At 30.9% G+C, this 16,282-nt stretch overlaps 1 protein-coding gene across 1 annotated transcript; it reads left to right on the top strand.

Annotated features, from left to right (window-relative positions):
- Positions 1-7,780: 7,780 nt before the first annotated feature.
- On the top strand, positions 7,781-15,231 carry LOC100619387 (olfactory receptor 10AG1-like; the record flags this gene model as incomplete). Its single annotated transcript, XM_056803774.1, has 2 exons — positions 7,781-8,688; positions 15,216-15,231. Coding segments are annotated over exons 1-2 (924 nt in total), but the record flags the coding sequence as incomplete, so codon positions are not given.
- Between the last annotated feature and the right edge of the window lie 1,051 nt (positions 15,232-16,282).

The raw sequence follows: 16,282 nt of genomic DNA, 5'->3' as shown, positions 1-16,282 counted from the left end.
AGAACCACATGATTATCTCAATAGCAATTAGAGAAGAAAAAGAAATTGAAGGCATCAAAATAGGCAAAATAGGCAAGGAGGAGACCAAGTTATCGCTCTTTGCAGATGACATGATGGTCTACTTAAAGAATCCTAGAGATTTAACCAAAAAGCTAATAGAAATAATCAACAACTTTAGCAAAGTTGCAGGATACAAAATAAACCCACATAAGTCATCAGCTTTTCTATATATCTCCAACACAGCTCAGCAGCAAGAACTAGAAAGAGAAATCCCATTCAAAATCACCTTAGACAAAATAAAATACCTAGGAATCTACCTCCCGAGACAAACACAGGAACTATATGAACACAACTACAAAATACTCTCCACACTATTAAAACTAGACTTGAACAATTGGAAAAACATTAACTGCTCATGGATAAGACGAGCCAATAAAATAAAAATGACCATCCTACCCAAACTTATCTATCTATTTAGTGCCATACCCATGGAACTTCCAAAAATTTCTTTACTGATTTAGAAAAAACCATAACAAAGTTCATTTGGAATAACAAAGGATCAAGGATATCCAGAGAAATAAAAAAAAAAACACAAATGATGGGGGCCTTGTAGTCCCAGACCTCAAACTATATTACAAAGCAGCAGTCATCAAAACAATTTGGTACTGGCTAAGAGACAGAAAGGAGGATCAGTGGAATAGATTGGGGGCAAGCAACCTCAGCAAAACAATATACGATAAACCCAAATATCCCAGCTTTTGGGACAAAAATCCATTATTCGATAAAAACTTCTGGGAAAACTAGAAGACAGTGTGGGAGAGATTAGGAATTGATCAATACCTCACACCCTACACCAAGATAAATTCAAAATGGGTGAATGACTTAAACATAAAGACAGAAACCATAAGTAAATTGGGTAGACACAGATATACATGTCAGACCTTTGGGAGGGCAAAGACTTTAAAACCAAGCAAGACATAGAAAGAATCACAAAATGTAAAATAGTAATTTTGACTACATCAAATTAAAAAGCTTTTGTACAAACAAAAGCAATGTAACTAAAATCAGAAGGGAAACAACAAATTGGAAAAAAAATCTTCATAGAAACCTCTGACAAAGGTTTAATTACCCAAATTTATAAAGAGCTAAATCAATTGTACAAAAAATCAAACCATTATCCAATTGATAAATGGGAAAGGGACATGGATAGGCAGTTCTCAGATAAAGAAATCAAAACTATTAATAAGCACATGAAGAAGAGTTCTAAATCTCTTATAATCAGAGAGATGCAAATCAAAACAACTCTGAGGTATCACCTCACACCTAGGAGATTGGCTAACATGACAGCAGAGGAAAGCAGTGAATGCTGGAGGGGATGTGGCAAAGTAGGGGCATTAATTAATTGCTGGTAGAGTTGTGAACTGATCCAACCATTCTGGAGGGCAACTTGGAACTATGTCCAAAGGGAGATAAAAGAATGTCTACCCTTTGATCCAGCCATGGCACTGCTGGGTTTGTATCCCAAAGAGATAATGGGGAAAAAGACTTGTACAAAAATATTCATAGCTGCGCTCTTTGTGGTGGCCAAAAATTGGAAAACGAGGGGATGCCCATCAATTGGGGGATGGCTGAACCAATTGTGGTATATGTTGGTGATGGAATACTATTGTACAAAAAGGAATAATAAAGTGGAGGAATTCCATGGAGACTGGAACGACCTCCAGGAAGTGATGCAGAATGAGAGGAGCAGAAGCAGGAGAACATTGTACACAGAGACTGATACACTGTGGTATAATCGAACATAATGGACTTCTCCATTAGTGGCAGTGTAATATCCCTGAACAATCTGCAGGGATCTAGGAGAAAAACACTATCCATAAGTAGAGGAAAAATTGTGGGAGTAGAAACACCAAGGAAAAGCAACTGCCTGACTACTGCGTTTGAGGGGACATGTCAGAGGAGAGACTCTAAAGGAACACTCTAATGCAAATACTAACAACATGGCAATGTGTTCAAATCAAGAACACATGTGATACCCAGTGGAATCACGTGTCAGCTATGGGGGGGGGGAGGAAAAGAAAATGATCTTTGTCTCTAATGAATAATGCTTGGAAATGATCAAATAAAATATTATTTAAAGAAAAAAAAAGAAACTATTAGCAAAGAAGAAACAAGAATGTTTTCCTTTAATTTGTCACCAGTCACTATCATCTCTTAAACTCCCAACAGGAAATCATCACTATTTTGACCCATTACCCTGATGCCTTTTTATTCTTTGAACTGAGTAATATTTGAAATACTTAAATAGTGATCCTAAAGAAAGGATGTTTACTTTAAAATTCCAACAGATAGCCCAGTAATGCATTTCCTACTTTGGGGTTTTAAACAGACATTTTATTTTTGAACATACTCTGGTGATCTTTTTCAGAAGAGCTTGTCTTTCAGTATAATAGGAAATTTTTACGATAATATGTGATTAGCATAAAAAATATATTACAAGAAGTTCTTACTCTGAAGTTTTGCCTTCTTAGTTTGAATGACATATACAATGCTAGATATTACCTTTAAGGCCTTAAGGTGAACAATAGGGGCTACTTATACTGCTATTTATCAAATTTAAATTAAAATCTGGCATGAGCATCTTACCCTCAAAACCCAGGCAAACTGTAAACAGAGAAATTCCTTTGCTCCCTTACATCCTTGTGTCTGCTTTCCCCAAACAGCTGACCCTGATATTATCCTCCCTACACAGTCCTTTAGGCTTGAAATGGACAGAGAGAGACACACCTCCTTAATGTCATCAAGCTGTATCTCAGACCTCCATCTGTTCTCCATACTAAGAGGGCTAACCCCTATGCCTTCAGACAAACCTCCCCCACCGCTTGCTCCAGTTTACAGCACCCTGGCATCACACTTTCACCATGGCACAGAATTACCTCTTTACTATTGAATAGAGTATAAAATCACCAGAATTGAGATCATCTTGGGGGACAGCTTTTCCATCCCTGCTGTTCTCCCAAGGAGCAGCTCCCCATCTTGTTGTTACTCCTTGCTATCCTCTTGGCCATACTTAACATTGTGTTCTAAATTAATACATTTCTCTTTTTATTTTTACTTTAAGGTTTGGAGTTTTGCATTCTTGCAAAAGTTACCCTTCCCCAACCCCAGGGGTTCACCTCTAGCACCTCACAACAAAATCAACATATAGTTTTAAGGTAAAGTTAAAGATTTTGAAGTGACCATTAACCTAGGTAAACACTTTTAGAGATACATAATCACAGTACTTTCTACTCACTGAAAGTTACAATGTGCCAATCCTCCCACCATGTACTCTTTGTAAGGATTCAAGGTTATAGGATCAGAAAGTGAGACAGATTGTGTTCTGGACAGAGTTCTTTAATTGGATTGGAAAAAAAAAACTTAGATGAGGATCCTGCCTTAGAATTTCTGGATGTGTTATAGTCGACAATTACTTATATTTCAGTTTCTTCATCTGTAAAGTAGGTGTTATAGTAATAGTATCTTCTATATATGATTTTTGGGAGGATCAAAAATAATGTGAAAGCACTTTGTAAAACTTAAAAAGTTTCATTTGTCAGGGCCTACTACTCTGACTTACAGTCTAGTCATTTGACCACATAACTTTGAATCACTACAGTATGAAGGAACTCAAATCCTCTCTTGATGTCTTTGGAGAGAGTCAAGTTACTGGTTTCTTCCACAGAGACTTGCTACAGCAAAGAGAGAATTTAATCGGAAGTAGTCTATGGTTTTGTTCCAAAAGATTGAAGAGAATTACTGATATTGCTTTTAGTTAATCATTCGATATCAGTTCCCAAGTACTTTCCATTTTCCAAATTTCTTTTTTCACAATGCCCTGAGATGTTAGTTGAGTGCCTATACCCAATTTATGTGTGGAAATTCAGCTTTCAGAGGAATTAAAATGAATTACCAGTGTTCACTCAGCTAGGAAGTGGCAGAGCCAAGACTGGAACCAAGATCTTCCAAGAAAAAGCCCAAGAGTATTTGCACTATAGCAAGTGGCCTCATTAATATATTTTTAGTGACTTGGACTTTGAGTTAGAAGACATCAATTCTCATTAAAAAGTGAAAAATGACCTGAGTGTGGGTGAGAAGCTATCCCCACAGAGAAGAGCTGGTCAGAAATGCTCTACTTAAAGAGCTCTAGTTTGTGATGTTTTAGAAAGAGCTTAGTCCTTTTTTTTGTTGTTGTTTTAAAAGATAGATAGATGTTAATATAATTATTAATTTTATATTTATATGTTTATGTGTAATATAATTTAATTAATAAAGATGTAATAAAATTTATATATGTATATACTTATATCAGTATCTACCTATCAAAAGGAGGTTGCTGAATATGATTTCATCCCATCTGATAAAGGTAACAATTTTGTTTTCATGGCTTTACCTTTTCAGTTGAAAGGCACTTAAGACTAGGTGAGAGCCAGACTCTGTAATCTTTTTAAATATTAAATTCCTACTGAGGGATTAAGTGAATAAAAAAATTCATAGAATTATGTAAGTATTCTTCAGAATAATTTTAGGATTATATTTGTTCAAAAGTTGAATTAAAATTAAAATTAAAAAAATTTTCCTTGAAGGAAAATAGAGTTTTATGATGTAACCACTAGTAGACTATACAAGAACATGGCTTAGAAAGGTCTTTGAAATGATAAAGACGTATATTGTAAAGGATTGTGATGATAATAGTCACCTTAAGGATAATTCAAGGTTTTTAAGTCAAACAGTATATGAATAATGCAAAAATGAATTTAGACAAGAATCAATAAAATTTTCACCATAATATTTTGTTTTATTATTTCATTTAGTCAATTAGCCAAAAAGCAATATTAAGATTTTACTATGTGACATTCATAACTGAAGTTCTCAAGAAATAGAGATGACATAGACATAAATAATATATCGATCATATTCATGTAGATAATATAAAGATAAATTATAGTAACGATATCAGTCCAAAAATCACAAACCATCAACTTTTTGAAGTTCTGGAGATGGATTGTGGCCCTTATGATTGATTTAAGTACTCACAAACACCCCCTGAGAGTTATTTTGCTTTATATCTAATTAAATTTTAAAAATAGTGCTGGAAATGATTATTCTTGGTAGGGAACAAAAGTTCAATACTCTCATGATAAAGGTAGGGAAGCCGAAACTTATACTTCGGGTAAGGTAGAGCAATCTTTTAATAAATAATATCTGTAATGAATGTTGAGATTTGATGACAGATAAATTTGCTATAATTTGGATAGAATGAAGCTTGCATACACCTTGGGCATGTCAGAAATAAAAGGTCTTAAGTCTATGTCATAGGGAAATCAACTAAAGCGGTGGAGATTTTGAGTCTGAGAAGAAATAGCACTGTTCTTAGCTTTTAAAGACAATGCCTTCTTGTCACTCAAAGGATCTGTAATGCCCCATTTAGAGCTGTAAGGAAATTTAGATGTCATTTGACTGATAAATGAAGAAAATAAGGCACAGGGAAATTAAACTGTCTTAAAGGGACATATAATAAATATTACAAATGACATTAAAACACTAATCCTCAAATTTAAATAAAATTTTTTAATGTGTGTTTAATATTTTGTTGTACTTTACTGCCTCCTTGACTTCCTAGGACTTTCAAAAAAAATCATCTCAGGCCTGTCTTTTTCCACAGTGACTAAACTCATGTCTTCTCCATTGACTTTATTCCCTGTCAGCATTTACTCCCTTATATGCCTATTATTTCACTGAGCCACTTGCAGCCAGCTCTCGCAGTGGGGAAGCATATGTAATAATTGATTTTCAGATGCTTTTGAAAATATCCTAATTTGTTACCATCTCCAAAAGGTATTAAAATTGCATGACATATTAACTTCTAATGAATAGCTAATTCCAGAATTATAAACCTTGTTCAATCATGAAGAAAAAAAATATGCCCTCATCTCTTGTCTTAGAATCAAAACTAAGTATTGATTCCAAGGTAGAAAAGAGTAAGGACTTTATGAATGGAGTCTAGTGACTTTCCCAGCAGCCAGGAAGTATATGGGTCCAGATCTGAACCCAGGACCTCTCATTTCCAGGCCTGGTTTTCTATCTACTAAACCACTTATCTCTCCCCATAATCAAGAAGGTATTTTGACATAGAAATTCTTCCTAGTGTCTTTAAAAAATTTCCATGAAGATAGCCTATTACTAATAATGTTACTACTACTATTACTACTAGTAGTACTGCTACTAAGTTAAAAATTAATTTTTCAGTATTTGTCTTCAAGCAATTTTATTTTGATAGTAAAGTAAAAACATTCAAGGTGTGACAAAAGATAATAAATGATATGAAATGGCACATGACCTTTGTTTTGAAAGATGGGAGGATTTCTGATGAATGGAGAAGTTTAACACTATCACAAGAAAAACCAGAATCAAAATATTTGGAAAGACAGTATTATTCATTGATTTGCATTTCAGGCATCAATGTTTGAAATCATTACAAAGTCTTTTTTTTGCTGTTTTGATCACTATAGATAGACAGCAGATATTACCAACTGTCAAAATTTCATTCCCAAAGAAGTTGAATAAAGCTTTAGAAAAGAAAACTGAATGTTAAATCAAAGTATTTAAATTAATTTAACCTTTCTTTATCTGAATTTACTAAATTTGTCTTTTAGATAATTCAGTGAATTGTTTCTCAAATATTATTTCAACTTCGAAATCATGTGAAAACATGAGCATAATTAGCTTTCAAGAAAGCAAGTTTAATAAGCAGTTACTATGTAATAGGTACAGTTTAAAATACTGGAGATATTAAAAATGTGAATCAGTTCTTACTATCTAGGAGTAGAATCACCATGCAATACATAAACATTAATAAAATTCAAATATAGGTATAGAAAAAACATATTAAACATATGTAAGATAGCCTCAGGCTTAAAGGAACTATCACTTGGTTGGGATTGAGGAGATTAATCAAATGACTCAAATAAGGTTGAGCTTTTGATGAGAGTTAAGAGAAAATAGAGCTTTTAAGAGCTGAAGGCAAAGAAGCAGAACATTCAAAATATAGGAGAGAGTCCATAAAATTAGTTTAAAGATATAAAAACATATTTGTAACATCAGTATTCAAAAATAGCTAAATGACAGACTTTGTAAAAGAAGGTAATTTCTAAACAGATTAGAAAATTAGGTTAAATTCAGAGAGTGAAAAAATTTACAGGCAACAGAGAAGATTTCATATTTGGTACTAGAAATAATAGGGAGGTATTAGACATTACTAATGAGGGTAGAAAGATAACCAAACCTCATCTTCAGAAAAAATTATATTGGCAACAATTTTGCTATTTGAATGAATGCATAATGCATTAATTATATGTGACTGCATTTAATGGCAGAAAATATATGGCTCCAAATGTCAATATCCATGTCTCTCCAAATGTCAATATCCATGTTCTAGAAATTTAAGAAGACTTAAAAATATGATACTCTAGAGCACAAATCATGAACAGTAAGACCTGGAAGCCACATATTAGATGATAGTACACAATGATGAATTTTTCTTGAACTTAAGAGTAGACATTTAAATAAATGAATGTTGAAATAATGAACAAAAATATAGAACGTCGAATCAGAAGGGAAATTCAGAGATCGTTTAAAATAAACTTTGCATTTTACAGATAAGAAACCTGTGCCCTCATGAGGGGGAAATGACTTGTCCATCTTGAACTAATTTCTACCAATGGAATACTCAGGGGGTGAAATGGTAAGAGGAAATGATTCTTTTGCAGTAGAATTTATCCTCTTGGGATTCTCTGATCTTCCTCACTTCCATCATATTCTGTTTGGCATTTTTTTAGTTATCTACATGAGTATCCTTTTGGGAAATGGCTTAATCATTTTAATAGCCATGGTTGATCCATCTCTCCAAACCCCCATGTATTTCTTCCTTGGAAATTTTTCCTTCTTGGAAATCTGTTACACTTCAGTAACCATTCCTAGAATGCTGACAGACCTCTGGACCAAGAAACAAAATATTTCTCTATTAGCTTGTGCTGTGCAACTTGGTTTTCTGCTTATGCTAGGAGCTACTGAGTGCTTCCTCCTGACTGTAATGGCTTATGACCGTTATATGGCTATTTGTAAGCCTCTGAACTATCCTCTCATCATGAACCATAAAATGTGTGTCCAGCTAGTTTCTGGCTCTTGGACCATTGGGATTCCAGTTCAGCTGGGTCTGACATACCAGATTTTCTCTCTACCATTCTGTGGCTCTAAAACACTCAATCATATTTTCTGTGATATACGCCCAGTACTGAAGGTGGCCTGTGGTGATACTTCTGTAAAAGAATTCTCTCTTTATGCTATAGTTGTTTTGTTTGGTTTGATTCCATTTCTGTTAATACTCTGGTCTTACATCAAAATCATAGGGACTATTCTGAAGCTGCCCTCAGCCATGGGAAGATCCAAAGCCTTCTCCACATGTTCCTCCCATATCATAGTTGTTGGTTTATTCTTTTTGTCTGTCATTATTACATATTTACAACCCAAATCTACTCGTTATGAAGGAAATGACAAATTTTTCTCTCTTTTTTATACCATTGTAACCCCAATGTTTAACCCAATTATTTATACCCTCAGAAATAAAGATGTCCTAGTTGCAATGAGAAAGTTCTTTCCAATATCAGAAGGTTAGTAAATAGCTGAACTTGTGAAATTTATTTTGTTTTTCAATTGACTAAAAATTATGTAACATATTCTCTGATTTTCTCTTCTATATGCTTCTAAAAACCTGACCATTCCCCATGAATAACTTTAAATTCTTAAATGCTCAGGATACTTCCTTGTATTTTTAATATCATGATACCATGATCCCATTTCCCTCTACCTTTTTTTGAAAAGAATCAACTTAAGTCATTTATATCTCAGAATAAAGGACTTCCCTATTAAGGAATATGAAAAATTAAGGTCATCATTAGACCTGAATAATTAAACTTCAGTATTTGAGTCTGTGAACAATGAAGTGTTCCTGGAAATACATGGTTAATGGTGCTGGAAAAATTTTATATTTTCAGTTTCTATTAATTTTTATAGTTTGAGAGTTTAAACAATGCTTTTTAAAATTGAGATTATTATTGTCAAATGGCACTTTTATGAATTCCCTAAGATTTTGGGGCCAACTTCCATGTAGCTTGTACATTCAAATTGTTCATTAAATATTAATTGATTCCTCCGAGCTCTTTTCCTGTGATCATTTTGTCTTTAATAAGACTAAATTAAGGCAATTTGAACATTGTCTCATCTTATAACCTGAAACCATGAAGACTGCCATTTTAGCTCTTTGGTTATTTGAATAAGTATACATATGTTCATGTATGTGTGTGCATGTTTGTGTGTATTCTGTGCATGTGCATGATACATTAAATGAAATTTTCACAAAACAGATGCAGGACTAGAGTAGGAAATAGCATCTTACTTAATAAAATAACATAAATTTATATTGTTTGAAGAAAATGACCACTAGAAAAGGAATGTATCTTGATGTATTGGTTTCCATATATATTAGGAAGAGACATTTTAGATGGTTACAATACCTTTGCACATCCTTCAAAAGGATTTATGGGACCATATGATTTTCAGTCACACAAGATTCCATTTTTGAAAGGGTTTTATGATGGGCGGGGTAAATACACACTGATAAGAAAATGAATTATTAAAGTAATGAAATTCAGCTAGAAGAAAATTGTGTCTTTTAAGTTTTTATGTGGAAATATATATTGCTATGTGCAGTTTCTTCAACTGAGGAGTTTTTTTTTTTATTCCAATAACCCCCACTGCTTAGTCACTGTATCTAAGAGAATAGAAAGAGAAAAATCTAGAAGATGAGAGTAATTTGGCACCAAATATAACTGAAAATATTTGTAAGAGAGAATGGAAATAGTACAAGATAACGCCACCAAATGGTAAGAGAACAATATAAAAGTATAAAAGAGGAAAAAGGAGTACAAATATAAATTTTAATGGAAATAGAACAAAAATTATAAACAAAACATTTTAATAATACCCCCTTTTAAATTTTTTGGAAATCTTGAAAAAAAGATAATGAGACATTATATACCTGTTTGAAGTTTAGCAATGTCTATCTTACTTAACATTATTTTACAATATCATCAGCAGTACATAAACTATCACATACATATATGTGCTTCTTTATCAACCATGTACACAGTTGCCTGAATTCATCAGATAGGTAATCTTTAAAAAATTCCATTTATATTTTTAGATATCAATATATTAGATAAATGTTTCTGTTTAGTATCCTCTCAATACTTCTTGCCAAAGCAAATAATAATTATTGGTTTTTCATTTTTTACAAAAAATCCAGTTACAAAGAAATATATTTCTAACATTTATTTTTCTTTTTAAAAGGTAAAAATTTAAATCAAATCAAATGTGTTATTGCTTTTCTCCAAAATAACAATACTTCATGAAATTAATATACACTAATTTGTTAAGGAATTACCCAGATATTGTGCACAGACATGTGTAGTTCTTTCTCATCACACACACATGAACACACACACCTAAAACTGATGACAATAAATATATCTGGCACTTTTCCTTTTTTTTTTTTTAATTTCATCATGATGTGGATTTAGTAGTATTAGGTCTGAATCAAATGGAATAGATAATTTTATAATTTGGGGGCAAGATTCCAAAGGCAAAAGTTCAATTTATTTAGATCTGTATTTGTGTAAAATTTGTTAATAATTGTATTCTTATGATTCAAGTCTCTTTTTTGTTAGGGAAACAATTATTTTATCCATTTTGTCATTAATATAATATTTTCAATTTTGTGTGCATTTCATAGTTTTTGCTTTAAAAATTTAACTTTGTGTAAAACAACATTTATTTTTTTTAATTTGTAAGATCAAAATTCTCCATTTTGTCTTTCGGGGTATCTTATATTTTTGTTTACTCATGATTTATTTCCTGTCTATAAATCTAAAATGTATTTTTTACATTCTAGTCTACCTTATGATATTGTATTTTGTGTATAAATTTTATATACATCAGGAATTATTCTTATTTTATAATGTAAGTGGTTGATTTACTTTTGGTTTCTTCCAGAATATTTTCTGTTTCTTCTACCATTTTTGTTAAACAGTGAGTTTAATGTTTTTTTTTTATTTTTCATACTTTTGACCTCTTTGTTTCTTAACAAATACCAAAATGTTTTGATGTTGATCTTTTGTACTATACTCTATAGTAAGTAATTAATTAAATATTTTCTACTCATATTTTCATTTATTTGCTTTGAATCTTTTGCCATTTGTTCCACCCTATGATTTTAAATTGTATATTCTAGTTCTATGAAATATTCCTTGTGTAGTTTGGTTAGTACCAGAAATGAGTAAATCTGTTAAGATAGACTATTTTCTACTTTTTAATATTGGTTTTTCCTACTAATAACAATTATTTTTTTAATTATGTTGATGTACTTTTAACTATTTAAAGAGCCTTTATAATTATATGTATATGCTTCCTATCTGCATCTTGATAGAAAAATTCTGACCTATTTTAACAATGTTTTCACTGTTAGAAGAGAAATTTCCCTTTCTTTCTCTGTCTTCCAGCATTTGAAATGCAATAAATTATGAAGATTTACTTTACATTCTCTTTGAAAAGGTTTTTATTTCTCTTTAATTCCTCAAACTTGGATAAGAGTTGATGAACTCAATATTTTTACTTTCTACTTCGTCATTTCATAGCCTATTCGTGAAGTGGAAGTATTTTTGTACTCTCTCAGCTTCTCTTTCAAAGTTTTTACTCTTTTCAGACTATGAAATGAATAATGTCCGATTTCTATAGATCCATATAGATACAGGGATCCTAAACTTTTCAATACTGTCATTTAGTTTTTCACCTCTGTTCTTTTATACAAGATGCATAAATTACATGATAAGAAGTAGAAATAACAGTAATGGATAACCGTGATTGCCCTGAAGATTAAAAAAAAATAGGAAAGATTGTGGCAGAAGATTAATGATTGTTTTATGAAAAAAATTCTAGAAGGATATGAAATAAAGTTTTTAAGTCAGGAACTAGCATTAATCACTAAACCTATGTTTAAGAAGTCACCATTCATATTGAACCCCTAGCATTCACAAAATCCTCACTAAATCACAGACATGTTGTCAAGTGCTTGAAATATAAAAAGTGGGGAGAAAAAAACAACCAAATAATTTTGAAAATAAAGAAAAATAATTGTTCTCTAAAGAAGCAAAAAAAAAAAATAAAGGAATAAATGCCAAATATATTAAATAAATATTTGGATACAAAGATCAATATTTTAATAAATAATAAAAAAGCAACTTTAGAGTAATACCAAAGAGGCCCTTAGAGAAAATAATATACTAGGCTCCCAAAAAATTATATTAATATGTTTGCACAAATTAAATAAAAAGCTACAAATCCAAGGTTAAAGGAATTAACAGATTGCTAAGGAAATCATTTAAAGAGAAAGAAGAGTGTAGAACAATAAATCTAGCTAAAGAATGAATCTCTCAGAGAAACAGAATGTTCTAAACATAAAACAATGACTCAGTGTTTTTATGATGCAATAAGGAATATTAAAGCATTTTTTAAACCCCTACTTTCCATCTTGGAATCAATACTGTGTATTGGCAGAAGAGTGGTAAAGGCTAGGCAATGGGGGTCAAGTGACTTGCCCAGGGTCACACAGCTAGGAATGTCTGAGGCCAGATGTGAACCTAGGACTTCCCATCTCTAGGCCTGGCTCTCAATCCACTGAGCTACCCAGCTGCCCCCTATTAAAGCATTTTTAAAAGATGGAAAACAAAAAATGTTAATATAATGGTTACAGTATAAGGGAGGTTTTTTTTAATGATTTATACAATCCATTTATCTTAAACTAAGGGATTCAATTCTCAAATAATCAGAGCAGTTGTAAGTCTTAAAGTAAATATCAAAATATTAGACTTTTGCTTTCCAATAGATATGACTACCTATAGTACTAAGACTAATGTGTTTTTGTACAATTCATAAAATATTGGCTTGTATTAAAACATTTAATAAGTACTTGCTAGATTAGGTTTTTTTTCTAAAGGATCCCCTGTTATAACATAGATAGAAATATGTATACACAATATAGTCCACAGCATTTTAAAATTTGTGTATCATTTAAATATATTCCTATATGACAGACAGATATAATTCACGTGTATATATTAACACATATGGATATATGGGTACATATAAAATTTGATATGAATTGCAAAAAATGTTTTAAGTTTATTATTTATAATCATAACTATGAATTGATAAAAACAAAATATGTGTGCATGTAGATCTATATCCATGTTTGAATATATAAGTACATAATATTATATTATAAAGTAATTTCTGAGGAATCATATAAGTTTTTCAAGGCAAGCCCACATTTTCCTCTTATTTACTCTGAAGTACACTTGATGAAGTAAATTGATAAAAAGTGAGGGACCAATCACATAACAAGAGTGAGGTAATTATAATGGATCAAATGTGTAATGATTTGATCTACATACAATGTCAAAAGACTAAGGAGAAAGGCCCAAAAAATTTTTTGGACAATCTGTAGTAGTTCTAAACTAATCACAGAAGATGAGAAGTCATAATTGCATTAATGTTTTGTGCTTTTCAGCAATGAAGGGAGTATTGACACTGACAAGAATATAAATCAACTGAAATATTGGAACTCACATGGAGGAAACCAATATAGAACTGTCTCTTTTTCCTATTTAAGTAGTATGAATAAAACAACAAAAACTTATTCCCTATAAGTAGTATTGTACTTGAGTTTATGTATTCCAATAGACTATGCAAAGCTATTGACATAATGTTCAGTAAAGAAAATTAATTCTGAACATATATCAAGAAGAAATGGGAAAATACATAACAATCTTACTCTGCCTATTTTTCACCTGATATAAAATTGTCTACAAAACTGACCACTTTTACTCAATAGATGGAAATGGTTAATACAGTACTGTATCAGAATTTAGTTATTAAACATGGGTATGTACATTTTACCTAAATTAGTTCATCAGATTACATTTTAGAAAAATTATTATATTAAAATGTACACAGAAACAGTGGGAACACTAAATGAGACATTGTTATAACAAAGAGATATTCTTTCTAGTTAATATTTTGATATTTTGGAGCACTTGTTCCTCTCAAACTAATATATATATATATACATATATATATATATGTATGTATTCTTTAGGAGAGAAAACAATGTGAATCATACTATTTATTTATGAAGGAAATAAGGAAATTAGAGGAATTAAGGGGATAGTTAATAATGGAAGTAGAAGAATCTCTCTGAAACTTGTACTTAATAAGGTGAGATTTCTAAAGGAGAGGTTTCAAAATAACCCAGTTGTCCATTTCCTTTCCTACTCCTGTTAAATATATCATCATGTTAAAAATGAAAAATGCATCAGAAGAAGCATAAAAAGTCAATGAAATAAGGGAAAACAAAAATTCCCTATTTCCTTAATTTTAATAGAAAGAAGAAATTCTGCAAGAAAAATAAATAATCTACAGGAACAAACTAAACTTTAAACTGAAAATTCAAATGTTGAAATCTAAAGAAAATAAGAAAATATAAAACAAATTATTACACTGAAAATTAACTAGTAACTGATTTTTTAAGACAGTTGAACTAATAAGTTTGTGATCTAAAAGGAAAGTCAAGATATAAGTTAATAGGATTTTGAAATAGTAATTCGTAATTTATGTTAAATGAACAAAAAAATGAAGGAATACTCAAGTTTTGAGTTTCATCTTTGCCATATGGAGATTCTAAGAATCAATCACTTTCCCTTGGATTCTGTAAATACTGTTGGGAGATAGTTACAGGTTTTGTGGGGAAAGTTTTTTATAAGCTGTTCTTACTATAATACCTTAGGAAATAGCTTTTACTGACAAAATGATGGTTAAAAACATGACAAATAAATCTTACTAAAGATGGAAAAAGGTGTTTAATTTAGAGAAATTATATTGAATGAAATTACTCCAATTAAATTTTTTAAAAGAATACTTAACAATTAAAATAAACATCAAAATTATTTATTAATCAATGGCTTTGCACCAGACATAGTGCTAAGTAAGTTGCTAAATTATATTAGATTAAAAAATAAACTATTAATTATTATTTCAAATAATTTTAGACTAAAAATATATAATTTAGATTAAATGGGTAATTATCTAAATTATAGGTCAATAATATGGAAGGCCTTTTAGTACCTTTTATTATATCTTCATGGTTTTAAAAAGAGAATATGGGTGGACCTAGAGATCAAAAGAGAAAGAAAAGGAAGACAATGGTCAATAAATTAATTATATAAATATATATTTTTAAAAGAGTATGTATGAAGAATGTGAAAGATAGGACTTAATAGAAAGGAGAAGGAAATAGGGTAGTGATTAAGAGAAAAATAGTTTGGAGGAGTGAAATAGAGAAAGGCAAGAGAAAGAGCAGGATCAAAAGGGAAAAATAAAATTGAGGGGAATACATAGTTGGTAATCACACCTATATATATATATATGAATGTGATGAGCTCATGAATAAAACAAGATTAGATAGCAAAGTATATTAAAAACCAGGATTCTGTGATAGGTTGATTAAAAGAAACATATATGAGGCAGACAAAGCTAAAGGAAAAAAGAAATAATTAATTAAAAGAAATAAGAAAGGAAATTATATCTTGATAAAAGATATCATGAACAATGAAGTAGCATCAAAACTATACAATATGCACCAAGTGGGTATAGCCTCCAAATTTTCAAATTGAAATGAGTTTAAGGAGGAAATAGACAGCAAAACAATATTGGTGTAGGAACCTTAAATTCCTCTTCTCAAATCTAGATAAATTGAACCAAAAAAAAAATAGAAAGAGAGAAGTGAAGGAAGTGAATGAAACTTTAAGACAAGTTAGAACTAATAGATCTCTGTAGATAACTTAATGGAAATAGAATTCAGAAGTATATTTCATCTAGTAAAAAGCTAACCATGCCATAAAAACACTTGACAAAATGCAAAAAATGCAGAAATAATAAATGCATAATTTTTAGATCATAGCAATAAAATTATAAGCAATAAGAGTCCATAGAAATACAAATCAAAAATTGATTGGAAACTAACTAACCTAATTCCCCAAAATGGGTGGGTTAGAGAAAAAAATCATAGAAGCAA

The sequence above is a fragment of the Monodelphis domestica genome, chromosome 6, assembly GCF_027887165.1.
Source record: "Monodelphis domestica isolate mMonDom1 chromosome 6, mMonDom1.pri, whole genome shotgun sequence".
Lineage (NCBI taxonomy): Eukaryota > Metazoa > Chordata > Mammalia > Didelphimorphia > Didelphidae > Monodelphis > Monodelphis domestica.
The sequence above is the reverse complement of the archived record's forward strand: the minus strand, read 5'-3'. Positions and strand labels throughout refer to the sequence as shown.